The 18,539-nt window shown below is 35.4% G+C and overlaps 1 protein-coding gene across 1 annotated transcript; it reads left to right on the top strand.

Moving 5' to 3' along the window:
* The first annotated feature begins 7,769 nt into the window (after window positions 1-7,769).
* LOC142538807 (germin-like protein 9-3) lies at window positions 7,770-8,549 on the top strand. Its single transcript, XM_075644103.1, has one exon. The coding sequence runs from the start codon at window positions 7,810-7,812 to the stop codon at window positions 8,422-8,424; it is 615 nt and encodes a 204-aa protein (XP_075500218.1). The 5' UTR covers window positions 7,770-7,809; the 3' UTR covers window positions 8,425-8,549.
* Window positions 8,550-18,539: the final 9,990 nt, after the last annotated feature.

Below are 18,539 nucleotides of genomic sequence, written 5' to 3'. Positions count from 1 at the left end.
GAAGGCCAATGCTATCATTGAAATAACAGATGGAGCTCCGTAAATGACCGAGAAACCAAGATCAGAAAGACTGTCGAAGACAATAAGAAAGCAAATTTGGACAATGCTCCTAGGGACATTCTATACAAAACTCTGGACCAAAACATGTTCAGCAAATTAAAACTTGTTCTATAGCCAAAGATATTTGGGAGAAATTAACTCGACTCTATGAAGGCAATGACCCGACCAATGAAAAAAGGGATAGTGGCTATGCAGAAATTTGATAGCACAAAGATGAAAGCTGGTGAGACTATGAATGAGTTTAATGAAATATTTAATAGTATTGTAATCGATCTAGCTGCCTTTGGGAAAGAGTACAAAAATCTGGAAGTTGCTCTAAAAGTGATGAGAGCTCTGCCAAAGGAATGAGAGGCAAGACCATATCCATGCAAGAATCTAAAGATATGAAAAATCTTGCATGATCTGTTTTCTGTTCCGAAAAGCTATGAGCTCGAGCAGAGAACCAGAATTGAAGGGGAACCATCCATTCCCCAAACAATGAAAGTACTTGCTTCAACAAAAGAATCCCCCTCAAAATCAGTGAACAACTTGGTAATGATATCATGTCACTCTCGTAAAGAAGATAAGAAATTTCTTTCACGAGGAAGAATCACAAAATTTTCAAGGTTCCAATAGAAAGAACAACTATAAAAATGAATCAACTGTCGATTATCAAGCATGTTTCAATTGTGAAAAAACAAGTAACTTCATTGTAGATTGTACCAGACTCTAGAAGATGAGAAGAAATCATTGCAGAAGAGGAGATCAAAGAATAAAGTGAATCTTTGTAAAGAAGAGAGGACAAAAAGTGTTAGTTTCTTTAGAAAGTAAGAGTAAGTGGGCTGAATCATAATCTAAAACCTCCAGCTCATAAAGTTCATCTAGTGAAAGTGACAATGAACCAGTCGAATGCTTGATGTTTGATGCTGAGCCGAAGATTACCTAATAAGAGGTATTTGACTTTAGCTCTGAAGAATTTACACGAGAAGATCTAATTACTGCATTAAATGGTATGGTTATAGAGTATAAAAAACAATTGTAATCATTTCAGGAAGTCATGGAAAAAAATAAAGGCCTGTCGGATACGTCAAATAAATCGAGCTATATGTACAACGATAAATTTGATGGTTTGAAGACCAAAATGAGCATGATAATGACTGAAAATGAAAATATGCTAGCTAAACTCCAAGTTATAATAATTGAAAATCTAAGGTTGAACCATTGGGTCAAATAACTCTTTTGTTTCAAAGGTTGAACCATTTGGTCAACACTTAGAATAAGTCTTTTGTTTCATTGAGAAAAATGCATGAACTGCAAAAGAAAGTTGGTGACAAAACTGGCTTAAGCTTTAGCAATATGATTGTAATTCATATGAGAGAATTACTGAAATCGTATCTGGACAAAGGCAAATCCAAGTTTGTGAACTTTTTTTGATCAACATGATATATGAACATATAGAGCCTTAAATTCATATTGTTGGAACAAAATATTTATGTTTTGGTGTTAACAAATTATTAAAGCAAACTATCTAAGATGAACTGAACTCCAAACCAAATGTTATGACTATGTCTATAAGCTAATCTGGTTTACATAAACTGGACTAGAAATATATCTTAACACTTTTATCATTTTATCAGTTATCATCATTTAGTCTCAAGGACATCAGTTTACACCAGAGAATTAAATCAACTGCATTACATTTTGTACGGATTTCAGGAATGATGACCTGGACAAAAGATGCACCAACGAATAAATTATTTGGAACATAACTTTTTTGAAGTTTGTGACCGTTGCAGTTCGAAATCTATAAATAGAGATGCAGATCAGTTGATCAGAGGTTATTAAGTTACGAAGTTACCAAGTTACAAGAAAAGAAATTATACAGTTACAACAACCAAGTTTCAAGCATTCAAGTTCAAGAAAAACTGCTCATATATGCTCATATACTGACGCACACTTTACAAAATATTGTATCTGATCATTGACATTCACTTAGTGCGATGAATTCTTTATAATTCATTGTGTCCAAGAAAAATTTGTATATTATTTTTCCGTTCAGTTACTGCAAAAACTGAAACTCTTAATCTAAATTGGAATTTTGCTAATTTCTTTTAAAAATGAAAACCTTCTAGTGTGAGCCTTCCAAAAGAAAAAAAAAAGGGTTATGTAAGGGGCTTGAGTTCATATATTTTACTTTCAGTTTATATAGTTAAACAATTTTTAAATTGCTCTAATATGTCAGTTTGTCTTCTTTCCGCAGATATTTTGTTAGCCCACTGATATTGACAATCGAGAATACCAAGTTCAGTTTTTATCCAGACTTAATTATTTTTTAGCAAAAAAATTTTAGGAAGTATTTGCTCAACCCTCTTTCTAATCACTTTAACCAATTCTGTTAAGTATTATCATAGCGAGGTTTATTTCCATCTCTGAAATTTTTTATAAAATGACTTCATTCAAAAAGATTCAATTACTTTTCATAGAAAAATTTGATGACTGTAAGATAATGATGCATGCTCATTTAGCTGCACAAGACGATGATATGTGGTACATCATTACTGATGAACCAATGACAATTATGAAATCAGATACTATTGTTGCTTTAATCGGATGGGGCACCCAAAATAATTTAAAAGCCAGATATGAATGGAAAAACGATGATAAGAAGAAATCCAACCTCGATAATGTGGCTAAAGAAACACTATATAAAACTCTTGACAATAACACATTCAACAAAATCAAAATGTGCAATACTGCCAAATAAATTTGGAAAAAATTGATTCAATTGTCGAAGGTAATGAAATAGACCAAATAAAAAAAAACTCTATGTGGCCATACTTAAGTTTGATAATATATAGATGAAACCAAAGAGAATCATTGTCTGACTTTGATAAGAGATTGAGTGAAATCGTGATTAAACCTAGTGCACTTGGAAATGTGTCAATCGAGAAGTGATCTTGAAGGTGATGAGATAAATCCCAAAACAATGGGATGTCAAAACTATAGCAATGCGTGAATCCAAATATTTGAGCAAGATGAAAGTTCTTGACTTATTTGCAGATTTAAAAGCTTATGAATTCGAATTTAAAACTAGAGAAAATGATCAATCTGCCTCACAGTTGACTAAGGCCCTAACTACTGTAAAATTGGAACCATCAGTTTCAATTGACGAGTCAGCCAAGCAGTTGAGCAGTGATGCCATTTCACTATTTGTGAAGAAGTTTGGCAAGTTTCTAAGAAAGAATTAAAGCTATTTTCAAGACTCTCACCGAAGATGAGAGCTAGTCTTGAAAAAAAGAGATCCATGAAGAAATCTTTCAAGAAAAATCGTGACCAGAAGTGCTAGTGGCCAAAGAAAGCAATTCAAAGTGGGCTGACTCAGACTCTGAGTCCTAACCAGAAAGCTCAAGCAAGTTTGAATGATTACGAGGAAGCGAAGTGCTTAATGGCAAATGATGCTGAGCTGGAATCTACTAGTAAACATGTATTCGATAATATTTCAACTGAGTTGACAAGAGATGATCTTGTCACTGCACTACATGAGAATGAGTACCAAATACTTTCTCTCTCATTCGAAGAAGTGAAAGCTAATCAAATTGATTTGCTAGACAACAAAACTGAACCTGACTGGGAATAGTTTAGTAAAATGTTAAGTCTCAAGGCAGAGATTTCTAAACTTATAAGTGAGAATGAAAGAATACAGGAGGAGAACTAGATGTTAAAATATGAGAATATGAAGCTAACTTAACTAGTTTCATCCTGAAACAAGCCTTCAGTTTTCTTAACTGAAATCCAAGAGTTGCAGAAAATATTTGGAGACAAAACTGATCTCGGTTTCAACAACAATGAAAGAATTGTTGAGACAAGTACTCAACCAAAATTGGAAATTTGCAAAGGAAAGTATATTCACTTTGTTAGATCCAGTTTGGTATATGAATACAAAGAACTTATCCCTCAAGTTGCAAAGCCTATTGAAAATATGACTAAAGGTAGAAAGTTTGATGTTGGTTAAGTGTCTGAGAGATCCAATGCTAAGCCAAACTGGATGCCTAAACAAACCAGTTTTGTTAGGCATAATTCAATAAAAGACAAGCCTAACTGATACTTTAACAATAATCTTGTTCAGAAAAGATACAGGAAAATCAATGAAATTGGAAAGGATAACCAATATTTTTTTAATCTAAAACACATAGAACACAACATACACATGCATAAGCATAGGGGTGGGTACGGTACGGTATATCGTACCGAACTATGATACCGTATACCGTACCGTAAATATCGGTATGGAATTTTTTCATACCGATACCGATACCGGAAATTCGGTATACCGAATTTTCGGTATGAAAAAAGTTCATACCGGATATCGTACCGACACCGAAAATTTTGTCGGTATACCGGAAAAATGTCGGTATACCGAAAATGTTTTCGGTATACCGACATTTTTCGGTATATCGAACTTAAATTTAAAAAAAATAATAATATAAAATTATTTTCGGTATTTCGGTATGTACCGAAATACCGAAAAAAATTAATTCCGTACCGATACCGATACCGTACCAAAATTTGCGGTATATCGATTTTTTCGGTAATTTCGGTACGATTTTTCGGTATTTCGGTATTTCGGTATATTTTCCCACCCCTACATAAGCACAACCTATTTGAAACACATCGAGTGGTCGGTCAGTTAAACTGAACAGATTTTGGGTTCCAAAAGGACTAATCCAGTTTGGACCCAAGAAGGAATAAAGACCAAAAGTTATTTTTAATTTGTGATTGCAGGATGAACTAATCAAGAACTCAGTTTGGTATTTGGACAGTGAATGTTCAAGGCACATGACTGGAGAAGCCCAACTGGTTTCCCAACTGATCCAATGTTCTGGACCCATGATCACATTTGGATATGCTTCTCAAGATAGAACCGTGAGTAAAAGTAAGCTTATCCATGGTAACATTATCATTGAAGACATACTACTTGTTGAAAATCTAAAATATAATTTGATTAGTATAAGTCAGTTGATTGATCATGGCTATTCAGTTGAGTTCCATAAACATTTGTTTAGTGTCAAAGATATTTCTGGATACAATATAGATAGGTGACAGATGTGGCAATACATACAAAACCAGTTGAACTACTCAACCTAGTGAACCAATGTGTTTCATTGCTTCACTTACCAAGGAACTGGTTATGGCACAAGATGTTAAATCATTTAAATTTTAAAGTCATTACAAATCTAAGCAAGAATGATTTGGTCAATGGTCTGACCAAATTGAAGTTTCCAAAGAGAGTATTTTCAGCTTGTCATTCTGGGAAGCAAGTTTGGTCATCTTTTAAAAATAAAGGGTGTCACTCATCAAACCGAAGTTTAGAACTGTTGTATATAAACTTGTTTGATCCTATCTCAATCAAAAAAATTATTTTGGACGTTTGAAATATTCCTTGACTGTCATGATTTATAACATTCATATGATGTTTTAGTTTATTTTTACCTATGTGTTTAAGAACGCTGGACATCAAATCGGTCTGGGATTAACGAAGTTGGTTCTTCTTGTAAATCCTGATTACAATATATTGGCTCCTACTTATTTCGAAACTACATCCAAGATCGCCACTTGGTGTTCCTCAATGGAGTCGGTAAACAAATCAAAGTGCATGCTAGTACGTAGAGCTTTTACGTTGTCCCAGGTCAAATGAATAATGATGTACAATAATAACAGCGGACTATTCCACTCGATAGATAACTACTTGGACAGTCCGAGGGAGAGTTTTTCATTGCAGCATAAAATGAACACCCATATGTATGAATGGACATCTCCATGTCTTTATCAATGAAATAAGGCGTTTATATCGCAGATGTTAGTCTCAAACTCAAGCGAACTTTATCCTTATTTTAGGTAGCTGATTCGACTAAGAATCTATTTGGAATATATGTTATAATTCTTAATGAGTTTCATGATGTTGGAACATTTCATGTTCGCAATTTTGATTTTGATGTTAACAAAACTTGTTATTTTGTTTCTAATGAATCTAACTAAGTGCGCAGAAGCTGAAACTGATCAAGATTCGAACTGATCAGTTATCGGGCCAAAACTGAAGCTATCAAGACGCAAAACTGAAAGCGCCAACTGATTGCCCAAACTGAATCAGTTCAACTGATATATCAAAAACCAGTTCAACTGATTGTCCAGCTGATAGGTGGTTCAGCAGAAGACCTTCAAAAGCCCGGCCAGCTAATGAAGAGCTCAACTGATGAAGAGCCCAGCTGACCAGTTCAGCTGACGAGCCAACTGATTTCACTAAACCAGTTCAAGATCAGTTCAACTGACCAGTTCAGAACATCATCTAAAAATCAATCAGTTTGCAGAACACGACAAGCTTATTCAAATAAAATCCAGCTGTGCGCATTAAGGAAAAGCTTCTGTCCAGTCAAAGGACAATAATGGACGTTGCAACAGAGTTTTAAGCCAAAACGTTCCAGAATGGCTGTCGGAAAGTACATGCATATTTCGAGGAACAGCTTCAAATTGCAATGAACATAGTTGACGATTCTTGGTGTACGGTCTCATTGCCTCTATAAATACCAGACCAAGATCATCAATATATAAGTGTGTGTGGAGAAAAATATACAAGTGTGAAAATCAAGAGAAAAGAGCACGCTCAATGCATATCAGCTTACAAGAAGCAATCACCCCAGATTTGAGAGAACACTTCAAAGTGTTATCAACTTAGATTAGAAGCACAATTTTCCTCAGTGTGTGAGAACACTTTTGTATTGTATTCGTAGATAAGCTCTCACACACGCACATACCATCACTCATATAAAAGTCAATAAAGCCAAGCCACAAGCAGTTGCCTGGTTGGATATCTACTTTAACATAATTAAATCCCCAATTCATATGAGAACTTCCGCGATGCAATGTTGTATGGAAAGGAACAATCAATTTCTCCGGAAGAGGTGCAATATGCCATAAAAGGCCAAGGAATTACAGAAAATGATGCACACAAATGGCCAATCACAAGGTGAGAGCCTAATGGCTCGTGGAAGATCTGAGAAGAAGTCTCCATATAATGAAAAGAACAGGTCAAGGTCAAGGAGCAAGTCAACGTTCAAGTGCTTCAACTGCCTTAATTGTCCTGATAAAAGGAAGAAGCCACCAGAGAAAATAAAAGAAATGGTGAGTCTTTGTGGCTTTGAGGACTAGGATTCCGACCAAAATCCATAGTTACACAAGTTAATGGATGAAAAAAACCTTTTTCTCTTTGTTTATTTTCTCTTTTACTAATCTAGTAATGCTGATATAGTCTGCTAGTTTGCGAGGAATATAAGCTTCATCTTTAATTTTGTTTCCGTTCTCGCCCTCGAATCATGATTGGGACTGCACAGGTGACGTGCTGTCAGTTGTTTGATGTACGTGGTTTTCTTGTTGATATATATATATATATTAGCTCTCACCGAACATTGGATTATTAGCGTAACAACAATATAAAAAAACAACAGTAAGCAATCAAAACCAAGTTAAAAGCATATCCTTATAATACCCACCACAAACATGAAACAACTCCAATAACAAGATTTCACTTTGAAATCTCAAAAACAAAGCCGGCGTCGTTATCATCAATCTTGGGATTTCACAAAAAACTTTCACTCCTTTTCTTGAAATCCCAACTGCTATATATATATATATATATATATATATATAGAAATCTCCCAACACCAACCACCAAAAAGTCCCTCAACATCATATACAAAGAAACCCTATTGTATCCCAATGGATTTATTCAAGAAAGCCTTCACGGTTTTTTGGGCCTCACTTCTTGTACTGCAAATGGCTACGGCCGGAGATCCTGATATCCTCACCGACTTTGTCCTTCCACCAAACACAACATCGGTCGATGGAAACTTCTTCACCTTCACTGGAATGCGATCTCTCGTGACCGCTCCGGTCCCAGCAAAGTTCACCGTCCTAAAGGCAACAATGGAACAGTTCCCTGCCTTAAATGGACTCAGTGTATCCTATGCTGTTCTCATTTATCCAGCCAGCTCAGTCAACCCGGTTCACACTCATCCTCGTTCCGCCGAGCTTTTGTTCCTAGTCCAAGGGTCACTAGAAGTAGGGTTTGTGGACACAAAAAACAATCTTTATACTCAAACCCTACAAACGGGTGACATCTTTGTGTTTCCAAAGGGACTTGTCCATTTTCAATACAATGCTGACATAAAGAATCCTTCATTGGCAATTTCTGCATTCGGAAGTGCGAATGCGGGCACTGTTTCGTTGCCGAATACCTTGTTTAATTCGACAATTGACGACAATGTCTTGGCTTTGTCTTTCAAAACCGATGTTGCCACTATTCAGAAGCTCAAATCTGGGTTGAAGGCCTAATTAGTACACTTGGAACTTTTCCTACAAATAATTGTTGTTTTTAATTTTCAGTTTATGTAAGGCTTTAATTTGAGTGGGGAATTCTGCAATAAATAATTAATACGAATCTTCTAGATTGATTTGTTTGATGAAGTTTCCCCTTAATTCTTGCTTATCCATTGATCGGTTTAAGGAGTCATTCGTATAATTTATTTTAATCACTACAACAAAAACGCAAAACGACAACAAATCATCCGTTGTCGTAGTCTTTTTAAAACTGTTGTAACTGAGGGTGTTGTTGAAAGTGTGTTCAACGACAACGATTTTAAACCGTTGTCCTAGCTATGATTTGCGAAGAATTATTGAATTCGCGACGGATATTTTTCATAAATCGTAGCTAAAATTAGCGACGGATATCATGACAACAGCGACGGTTTGATACACCGTCGCTAATATTAGCGACGTTTTTCCATAGAGTTCGTCGCTACTTTTAGCGACGGTTTATCATGTTGTCCATCACTAATTTTTTTAGTAAAATAAAAAATAATTACTTCTAATAATTTAATAAATCTAAAAAAAATTTACAATCTGACTATGATAACAATATTCATGATCTTAACTAACACTTAAAAATTTATCAAAAATTGAAACGAAAAAATTTACCCTAAATCGAAATTAAAATCGTCTAAGAGAGAAAGATTTTAAGTATTGTGAAGTGGTGTGGAGGAAAATAGACCGAAAATACGGATATTTATAGACAATTTGCGATGGTTTTTGATCAAACGATCGCTATTAGGGACGGTAATTTCATAATCTGTCGCTATTACCGGCGGTTAGACAAACACTGTCGTTATTAGCGACGGTTGTTTATTAATCCGTCGCAATATTTAGCGATGGTTTTTAAAACTGTCGCTAAATTTAGCTACGGTTTAAAAAAAACCGTCGTTAATTTAAAATTTGCGACTGTTTTGCTTAAAATCGTCGCTATACCGTCGCTATATAAAGCGACGATTTTGAAACCGTACTTAAAACCGTCGCAATTTTTAAATTAGCGACTGTTTTGTTAAAATTGTCGCTAAATTTAGTGACGGTTTTGCTTAAACCATCGCAAAATATAGCAACAATTTAAAAGAACAGTTGTTATTTGTCTAAAAAACACGCTAATCGACAATAGTTTTCTAAAACCATTGTCGATTGTCCAAAAAACACGCTAATAAACAACGCTTTTTAGAAAACTGTTGTCTCTGACCCCTAAAAAAACGCTAAAAGACAATAGTTTTTAGAAAACCGTTATTTTTTGCTTAAATAAATACACTTAAGACAACGGTTTTCACTAAAATCGTTGTTAAAAAGTATAGGACAACGATTTTAGCAAAAAACTGTTGTCGCAATGCATTGTTGTATGCCAAAATTCTTGTATTGAATATATATTTTTTATATCTCGTGTGTAACCAAAAGAATTATACATGTAGTTATTCAATTTGTCTCCTATGTATTTAGTCGAATTAAATTATAAAAACCCAAACTGCAGGGGACATCAAATATAAGATATGTCAAGAAAATAACCTCAAGTTCTTTTCCTCTTCGTGAGCAGAAGGTGATCGTTTCCATATTTAATTTGAAACACTCAGATGCACAAAAAAAACAATTTTAATGTCAATAAGATACTATTACAATAAGAGATAATTTCACGGGTAATTTTGTTCTTGTAACTGGTTTAGACTTGTAACTTGTCAAAGTTTGATTTCATCAAATATGTCACGTCCCGGGACGGGGGCTAGTTGACACCGGTGTTGCTCTCAAATTTACATTCGAAAACAACAAGCCTCATAAGTACAAAATTCAGAAACCAGTCTTTTATTCAGAATACTGAATAACTCAATGTCTGATACAAACTCAAATGTTTTACAGCAGAAATGTAAAACCGAACATAATACTGTCTTAACAGATGCAGCGGAATCTAATTACATAAATCAGAACTGAGAAAAATAACAGTCTTCTTCACCAGCCCCAGAACTGATGCTGTTCTTCTTCTTCTAACAATTCTTCCTCGCTTTTATCTGAGATGGATTTGGTGGGTGAATGATATGGTTGTCACTCAGTAAGCAGGGGCGGGAATAACTCCCAGTTTTCGAAATCATTTTCACACAGAAACAGAAATATGAATAATATACAAAAATTCTTATTTTCATAACAGAAATCAGTATTCACTATTCCAAAACCAGTATTCAGTAATCAGTAATCAGTAATCAGAAATTTAACAAGTAAGCACTGAGCACGTTCGTGAATTTCATGGCTAAACTAATATCAATCCCCTATATGTTCTCTCCTCTAAGGGGTGAGGCCAGTAATCAGTAATCAGTAATGTTCAGAATATATATTCCTGCCATTAGTTCACTAAGTTTCAGTGCTTCAAAAATCAGAAATCAGAAATAGAACATACAGAAACTTTGCTTTAAAACATAAATCATCAAACTGGATTCAAGATATTTATACATAAGCCCACTTACCATAATTTGCTAGGAATTTCGGTGGAAGTCTGAAATTTGGTTGCTCTTGCTACTGGATTTTTTTGCTCGAACAAAGGTGCTCTCTTAACTCGAATTTTCAAGTGATACTCAAGATTTGTGTAACACCAATTCAGAGATTTGAGGGTGTTATTTATAGGTAAATTTCTGACTGTTAGCCTCCCAAATAAATGGCCATAATCTGCCATTATGTGTCATTACAGCCTTTAATAATGATAAATGCTTCAGTTACAAGTCATAAACAAAATCAGTAGCTATCCGCTGGAATCTCGCTACTGAACTCTTCTGCTGCTGGATTCTGTATGCTGAAAAAATACATGTCTGCTGGAAAAATATCAGCTTATGAGATATTAGCATCTGTTGAAAATTCAGGTTCTCACAAAATAACTTGATTTTTTTTGTTTTGGTCTTTTTTTTATTCGAAACCACTAAATCAATCAAATATGATTTATCTGACACCAATAGTCTCCTACATGATATGTGTGGTGAGAATAAATCTTATATTACATATATTAAAATTCATCAAAAAATGGAAATATATCAAAATGATCTCAATACTTCGAAGTAAGATGAAAAAAATTTGTTGTATCCCTTTATTTTTATTTAGATAGATTTTAGTATGTGTAATATAGACTTTATTTTTGTCGAATGAGTTACATAGGAGAGCATTGATATGAAATAAGCAATATTCGGTGGATCGAGTAGTTTCGGGTGAAAAAAAGACTAAAATAAAAAATTCAAGTTATTAAATGAACCAAACTTTGACAAGTTACATGACAAAAATCCAAAACATTATAACTTACATGACTAAAATTGAAATTTTTCGTAATTTTACATATCTAAGTATAGTAAATGCACATGTGACCCCGAAATTTTGAAAAAAAAAACATCAATATCTTGTCTATATGTTTCTCTCGTCATGCTTTCAATTATCTATATTGTCAAATAGGTATTCCTCTCAAATATTTCATTTGTTGCACTTGTAAGTGAAGATATGAAACACCATAAAAGTTAGCATTATTTCAGTGGAAGTCAGCTTTTTGTGGAAAATCGACTAGCATTTTTAAACAAAGGAATACAATGAAAAATAGAAAGTAAAAAGGCAAATACAACATAATAAGGCTAAAATTTTTATTCAAAGAAAAAAATCGCAATGAAACAAATAATATGACTAAATTACAATTTGAATATGAAATTTTCTCTCAAATTAATCAAATAAAAAAAAACGTGCAGCTAATAGAAATATTGGTAGCAAACCTTATCATAAAAATGAAAAATTGAACAAATTAAATATTCATCGAAATATTAAATTATGAATTTATATTTAATTAGAATTATACTAAAGCCCCCACATATCTTCAATTGATAAATTAATGAGAAGTTATTCCCAAAATAGACAATATTATACTATTGTGGAAAAATGCGAGTTCCATTGCACAACAATATTGTGATATAGATATATATATATATATATATATATACCGGAATGTCACATTGTACACCAAACCAATCCGGGATTAGCGGAGTTGGTACTTCTGATAAATCCTTACGAACAGACTTTATTCCTTATTCGACCGTCAAATCAGGTCCATGATCGAAGACTGGATTCTTTGTTTAGATCGCACTAGAGATCTTAAATAATTTTGTATCAAGATTGGATCGCATGAATCCCAAAAACCCAATGGCGATGTGACCGTGGAAGTGGCCGTGAATTTTTCTTGTGAAGAACTAAGGTGGTTGAAATTTTTGAGGAGAAAAAAGGGAAAGAAAATTTGTGTGTAAAACTTGTGGTATTTCATATGACACTCAATTAAATATTTTTAAGCCTTGATTCCTAATCACATCAGGAATCTTGGTCATATTAAGATTCATAACCCAAATCTCATCGGAATTTTCATTTTCATTAATTAATTAAAATTTTCATGTTGTACATAAAATGTAAAGTCAACTGTTAATCATGCATAACACACACACATATCTATACATATATATATATGCATATGTATATGTATAGACATATATGTAAAATTAAATAATCATTATTTAATTTCTTAATTAATTGTTATTCAATTAGTTAATAAATTCTAGATCCATCTTGAATATTTCATTGGAATCATGTATATTTAGTAGTCATCAGTACTAATATTATAATTTAATTAGTACATTCTAAATTTACTAAATAAATAATTGAGAACTCAAGATAACCCCGATCGACGATCAGACGGCTCCGATATACCGATGGTATAAATCTCGTTCATGTAATGAAAATTAAAAATTTCAAAGATCAAAATTTCTATTGATCCATTTTTGGCAGCTGCCAATTTTGTGAACTCCTTTACCAAAACTGGCAGTTCCGCTCTCCTTATTAATCAGTAGTTAAGCTAACTTCCACAACTTCCAATACATGGAATCCACTTATAAACCCTTTTATAACCAATCTGTTTGATCTCCATCAAACAACAGTAGCCAAATTCAACTTTTTGAACTTGACTATCTCAACGGTAACACAGAATCCAATATTTGTGTGATCATCAATGGTTTAGGGATATAACTATCTGTTTGTTCACAATTTCATGTGATTCAAAATAATATTTATTCTTATTCGGGCTTATCCTAATTAGCATTATTCTTTTCATCAACACCTTGATCAAGAACGTCAGAACTCAAGTCTGATTGTACCCATCAGATAATGGTAAGGGCGTCTAGTAGCATCGCCCATGATCCCCTAGGTATCACTGATATTATCTGCAAATGATATTATCTGCAAGAATCTTAAATTATGGTTAACGTATAGTACGGTCCCTTCAACTCATATATCCCGATCAAATTCGCAACCACTGGTTTAGCGAAAATTGCAAATGAATTAGATAATGGTTGAGTATATCTTTGAGTAATAATAGTGACATGTTATGTGGAACCGAGGAAACACGTTTCTAAATGCAAATGTCTTACTTTGGCTAGATACTCCTTGCACTATTAACTCATCAGATCACATATGATATATTCACCCATATGGAAATAGTAAATCCCTGACTAGAATAGATTTGCTCTTACGTATTTCAAAATTACACTCATCCTCACCACCTGATGAGCCTCAATGAAGTCAGTAAATAGATCAAAGTGCATGCTAGTACATATAGCTTCTAAGTTATCGCGGGCAAAGGACTACTGATATATAACCATAATCGCGGACTATTCCACTCAATAAGTGATAACCACTTGGACAGTCCGATTGAGAGTTGTTTAGTGCATTATCAAATGATCACTCATCTGTATTAATGGACATTTCCATGTCCTTACCAACGAAACATGATATTTACATCACAGATGCTAGTCTGAAAGCTCAATTGATCTTTATCTTTATTTTAAGCGGTTGATTCGACTAGGAACATGTTTAGAATATACGATATACTTCTTAATGAGTTTCATGATCTTACGTTGAGAGGCAGACCTCATGTTACTTTTTGCACATTCAAGGACTTTTTTTGTGCAGTTTGCATGAGCTTACATATAAAATAAATTACATAATTTGATAAAATTTTATAATATTATTAAAATAAAGATTATTTTTACATAAGAGTCAATAAAGTTAAGCCAGAAGTTGGCTTGCTGAAAACTTACTCTAACAATGGAATCAAAGAACCCGTCAGAAACATCAAGCAACAGCCGGTAGAACCGAAAATCAGAAGATGTTTCAATAAGGAGAATGTGGTTTATTTATTGCTTCAATCTAGTTCTTTCCTGATCTGTACATCATCTAGTATCATCCTACAAGTCCTCAAAACGATCTGGTACTCCAAGAACTAGCCAGAAAAGTGAAGCAGAACAACCCTAAAGCATTAAAGAAACGAAATAGGGTAGCCAATTAAGAAAAACGAGCTATTGTCGTGTTCCGGATTTTGAGTCCTTTTGTTCCTAATACCAATGTTAATGTTTGAAAAAATGCAAAAAAATGAGACGACAATTCGATTTAAGAGCAGCTGCGAGCAATGTGAGACATATATAGGTGCCATTTGGATCGTCATGCCGATTATAAATGAGATATAACAATGTGAGATATGGTTACAAATTTCGTGTTCCGATCTATTCCATACTTCTATTATGACATGTTAGGCATGACTAAGTGAGTTAAGTTGGACGATGCAAAATCTACCTAAATGATAGCAAGATGCATGATACAAGATATTACATATATTTTTATTTATTTATCCATTCTTGATTTTTATATACAAGACTCACCCTGAGATAAGGGAGCAATGCTCTATGATCATTACTATTGAAGTGCTCCGAGTTTTAGGTCGTGTTTACTGCCTTCCGGTGGACGGTGGTTCCCGTGCATAGTGCGTCGTACCTTATTTACATTTGTTATTATTTGAGAAAATTGGTTGTTGAGCCTATGGTGAATTATATGTGGAGTTGGATTCAGGTCGTTTAGATGTTGTTTTCTGTGGGATTGGAATTTGAGTCTAACTAGTTGATTATAATAAAGTCGTTGGAGGCTGGCTATACGATGACCAATTAAGGGATGAAATAAAGAACGTTAGACTTGGCACTTGGAACTTCAAAATTTTCATTTTTATTCATTTAAGTTTTTAAGTCGCAGCTTTAATTAATTCAACAAATTGTTCCTTGTTTTAAAACTCAGTCTTTTTCTGACATGTCTTTAAACAAGTCAACAATATCTTATGCTATGTAAGATGGAAAAATGTAATCGAGCTCATATCAATTTGAGGTATGTGAGTGATAAGTGCAAGATTTGCACTTAAATTTATATTGGAATCCATTTTGAATTATGCTTGTTTCGAACAGAATTATGCGTTTTTGGTTTGTTTTTGTTGTCATTACAGGAATGGAGAAAATAGCGGACACGAAGTCAAGTAGAGTCAAGGAAACATAGCGCCATGAAGCACTCGGACAGAAGCTCGCGCGCGCTCGCGCGAGATCACGCGCAACCGCGCGCGCGCAAGTAAGCAGCAGAAGACCCGAGACATGCGCACGGCCGCGCCACTTCACGCACAGCCGCGCGCGAACAGATGAAGCAAATGACAAGAAGCTCGCGCCCGCCCGCGCGAGATCACGCGCAACCGCGCGCGCAAGTACGAGCCAACAAGCAGACGCTTACGCGCGGTTGCGCGACTTCATGCCGGACCACGCGCACACATGCACGGGCCAGTGAGCAGAAGCAACCACACAGCCGTGCCAGAACTTGCGCAACCGCGCGCGCGGCGTCCAGAAAAGTTATAAAATGCGCGCCGCTAGGTCAGAAATGGGGGAGGCCGTCTTGGGGAAGAAAGATACGAGAGAAGCTAGCTGCCTTGGAGAAAATCACGAGAAATCAGAGCGCATACACGAGACGAGAATTCAGAGTGCGAAGAACTGCCACAAATACGAAGAACAACGGATCCGGGGACGGAGACGACACTTCGGATTTGTTATCTTTTCCTTCGTTTTTTTTATATTCTACTGTGTGGTGATGTCTAGAACTGAAAATATGTCTTGTCTTCGCTTGGATTTCGTGATGAACTAATTTCTCATTCTAGAGAATGATGTACCTTTGTGGACACGATGATTTGACGTGGTTATTCTATATGATTGAATTCCATTGCATATTTAATTGTGTTTTTTGTGTTTATTGCACTGCAATTTACTGGCCATAAATTGTTTGTTGTCTGATTAATTCTACAACTCGGGAGAGGACTAGGATTATAGATCATTAGAACACATCGTTAAATGTTTATAGCGTTCGGAAGGCGTATAACTTTGGCGAGGTTTAGTAAGAACATTGTTTGCATTTATCTATGAAACTTAGATTCTAATTAGGAATAATTGAATCGAAGTTGATAGATACAGTTATTCGTCACTTGGGAAAGGGGGAATATGCAATGGAATTCAATCATATAGAATAACCACGTCAAATCATCGTGTCCACAAAGGTACATCATTCTCTAGAATGGGAAATTAGTTCATCACGAAATCCAAGCGAAGACAAGACATATTTTCAGTTCTAGACATCACCACACAGTAGAATTTAAAAAAAACGAAGGAAAAGATAACAAATCCGAAGTGTCGTCTCCGTCCCCGGATCCGTTGTTCTTCGTATTTGTGGCAGTTCTTCGCACTCTGAATCCTCGTCTCGTGTATGCGCTCTGATTTCTCGTGATTTTCTCCAAGGCGGCTAGCTTCTCTCGTATCTTTCTTCCCCAAGACGGCCTCCCCCATTTCTGACCTAGCGGCACGCATTTTATAACTTTTCTGGACGCCGCGCGCGCGGTTGCGCAAGTTCGGGCGCGGCTGCGTGGTTGCTTCTGCTCACTGGCCCGTGCATGTGTGCGCGCGGTCCCGCATGAAGTCGCGCAACCGCGTGTAAGCGTCTGCTTGTTGGCTCGTACTTGCGCGCGCGCGGTTGCGCGTGATCTCGCGAGGGCGCGCGCGAGCTTCTGGTCATTTGCTTCATCTGTTCGCGCGCGGCTGAGCGTGAAGTGGCGCGGCCGTGCGCGTGTCTCGTGTCTTCTGCTGCTTACTTGCGCGCGCGCGGTTGCGTGTGATCTCGCGCAGGCGCGCGCGAGCTTCTGTCCGAGTGCTTCATGGCGCTATGTTTCCTTGACTCTACTTGACTTCGTGTCCGCTATTTTCTCCATTCCTGTAATGACAACAAAAACAAACCAAAAAGGCATAATTCTGTTCGAAACAAGCATAATTCAAAATGGATTCCAATATAAATTAAGTGCAAATCTTGCACTTATCAAACTCCCCAAACTTGAACTTTTGCTAGTCCCGAGCAAAATAAAATAAAAGCTAATAAAGAAGGGAAAAAATAACGCAAACTACTACAGTCATGGATATGCGAAAAGTGATATTGGCCTCCGACTTATCTTATTTCATGTAATTCATGATTTCCCAAGAGTCACGTGCGTGTGTGATATGTCAATGTTTATTTACCCCATTGAATGCTCAAATAGAGTTGTAATGCACATTCGCCTTACAGAATCAAGAAATCCTCAGTTCAGTTCAACTCACACTTCATCAAAATATAAATTTGCATTCACAGATCACATAGGACTTTATCGGTGATTATTTGGCTCGAAAGATGGTCAATCACAAGTATGCCAAAGATGAAATCACAAAATGAGATGCTTGCAAGCAAGTGATTAAAGTCTATACTCGTTGACAATGTTTTTCAGGTATCCATAGGCTTGATTTGAACAACTTTTCTCCACTAGTATATTGGATAAATGTGACAAGGTTAATAGGTCTTGTAAGCTTGTAACGTCAGGCCACGGTTCACGGCTACAATAAAGGATATGGAAATCAAAATTTGTGAGAAATAATCAAATTTTCATCATTTTCACTATCATTTGATTCACCATCACTTTATTGATTTCTTCTCATTCATATCCTTCATCTCCCATATATTCTCTTTTTTCACCACTTTTAATTCACATATATATATATTTTTTTAAACAACTCCTTTTAGCACATTTAACTTTTTCTTTTCAAGGAGTATTTGAATCATTACAACACCCATGAACTTATTTCTCTCAAAATTAGGTAAGACAGTAAGTGTATAAGCTTCATTAGGTAGTCGTTGTGGGAAATAGAATAAATACA

The sequence above is a fragment of the Primulina tabacum genome, chromosome 3, assembly GCF_025594145.1.
Source record: "Primulina tabacum isolate GXHZ01 chromosome 3, ASM2559414v2, whole genome shotgun sequence".
NCBI classification, from domain to species: Eukaryota; Viridiplantae; Streptophyta; class Magnoliopsida; order Lamiales; family Gesneriaceae; genus Primulina; species Primulina tabacum.
This window is presented reverse-complemented; position numbering and strand designations above follow the sequence as displayed.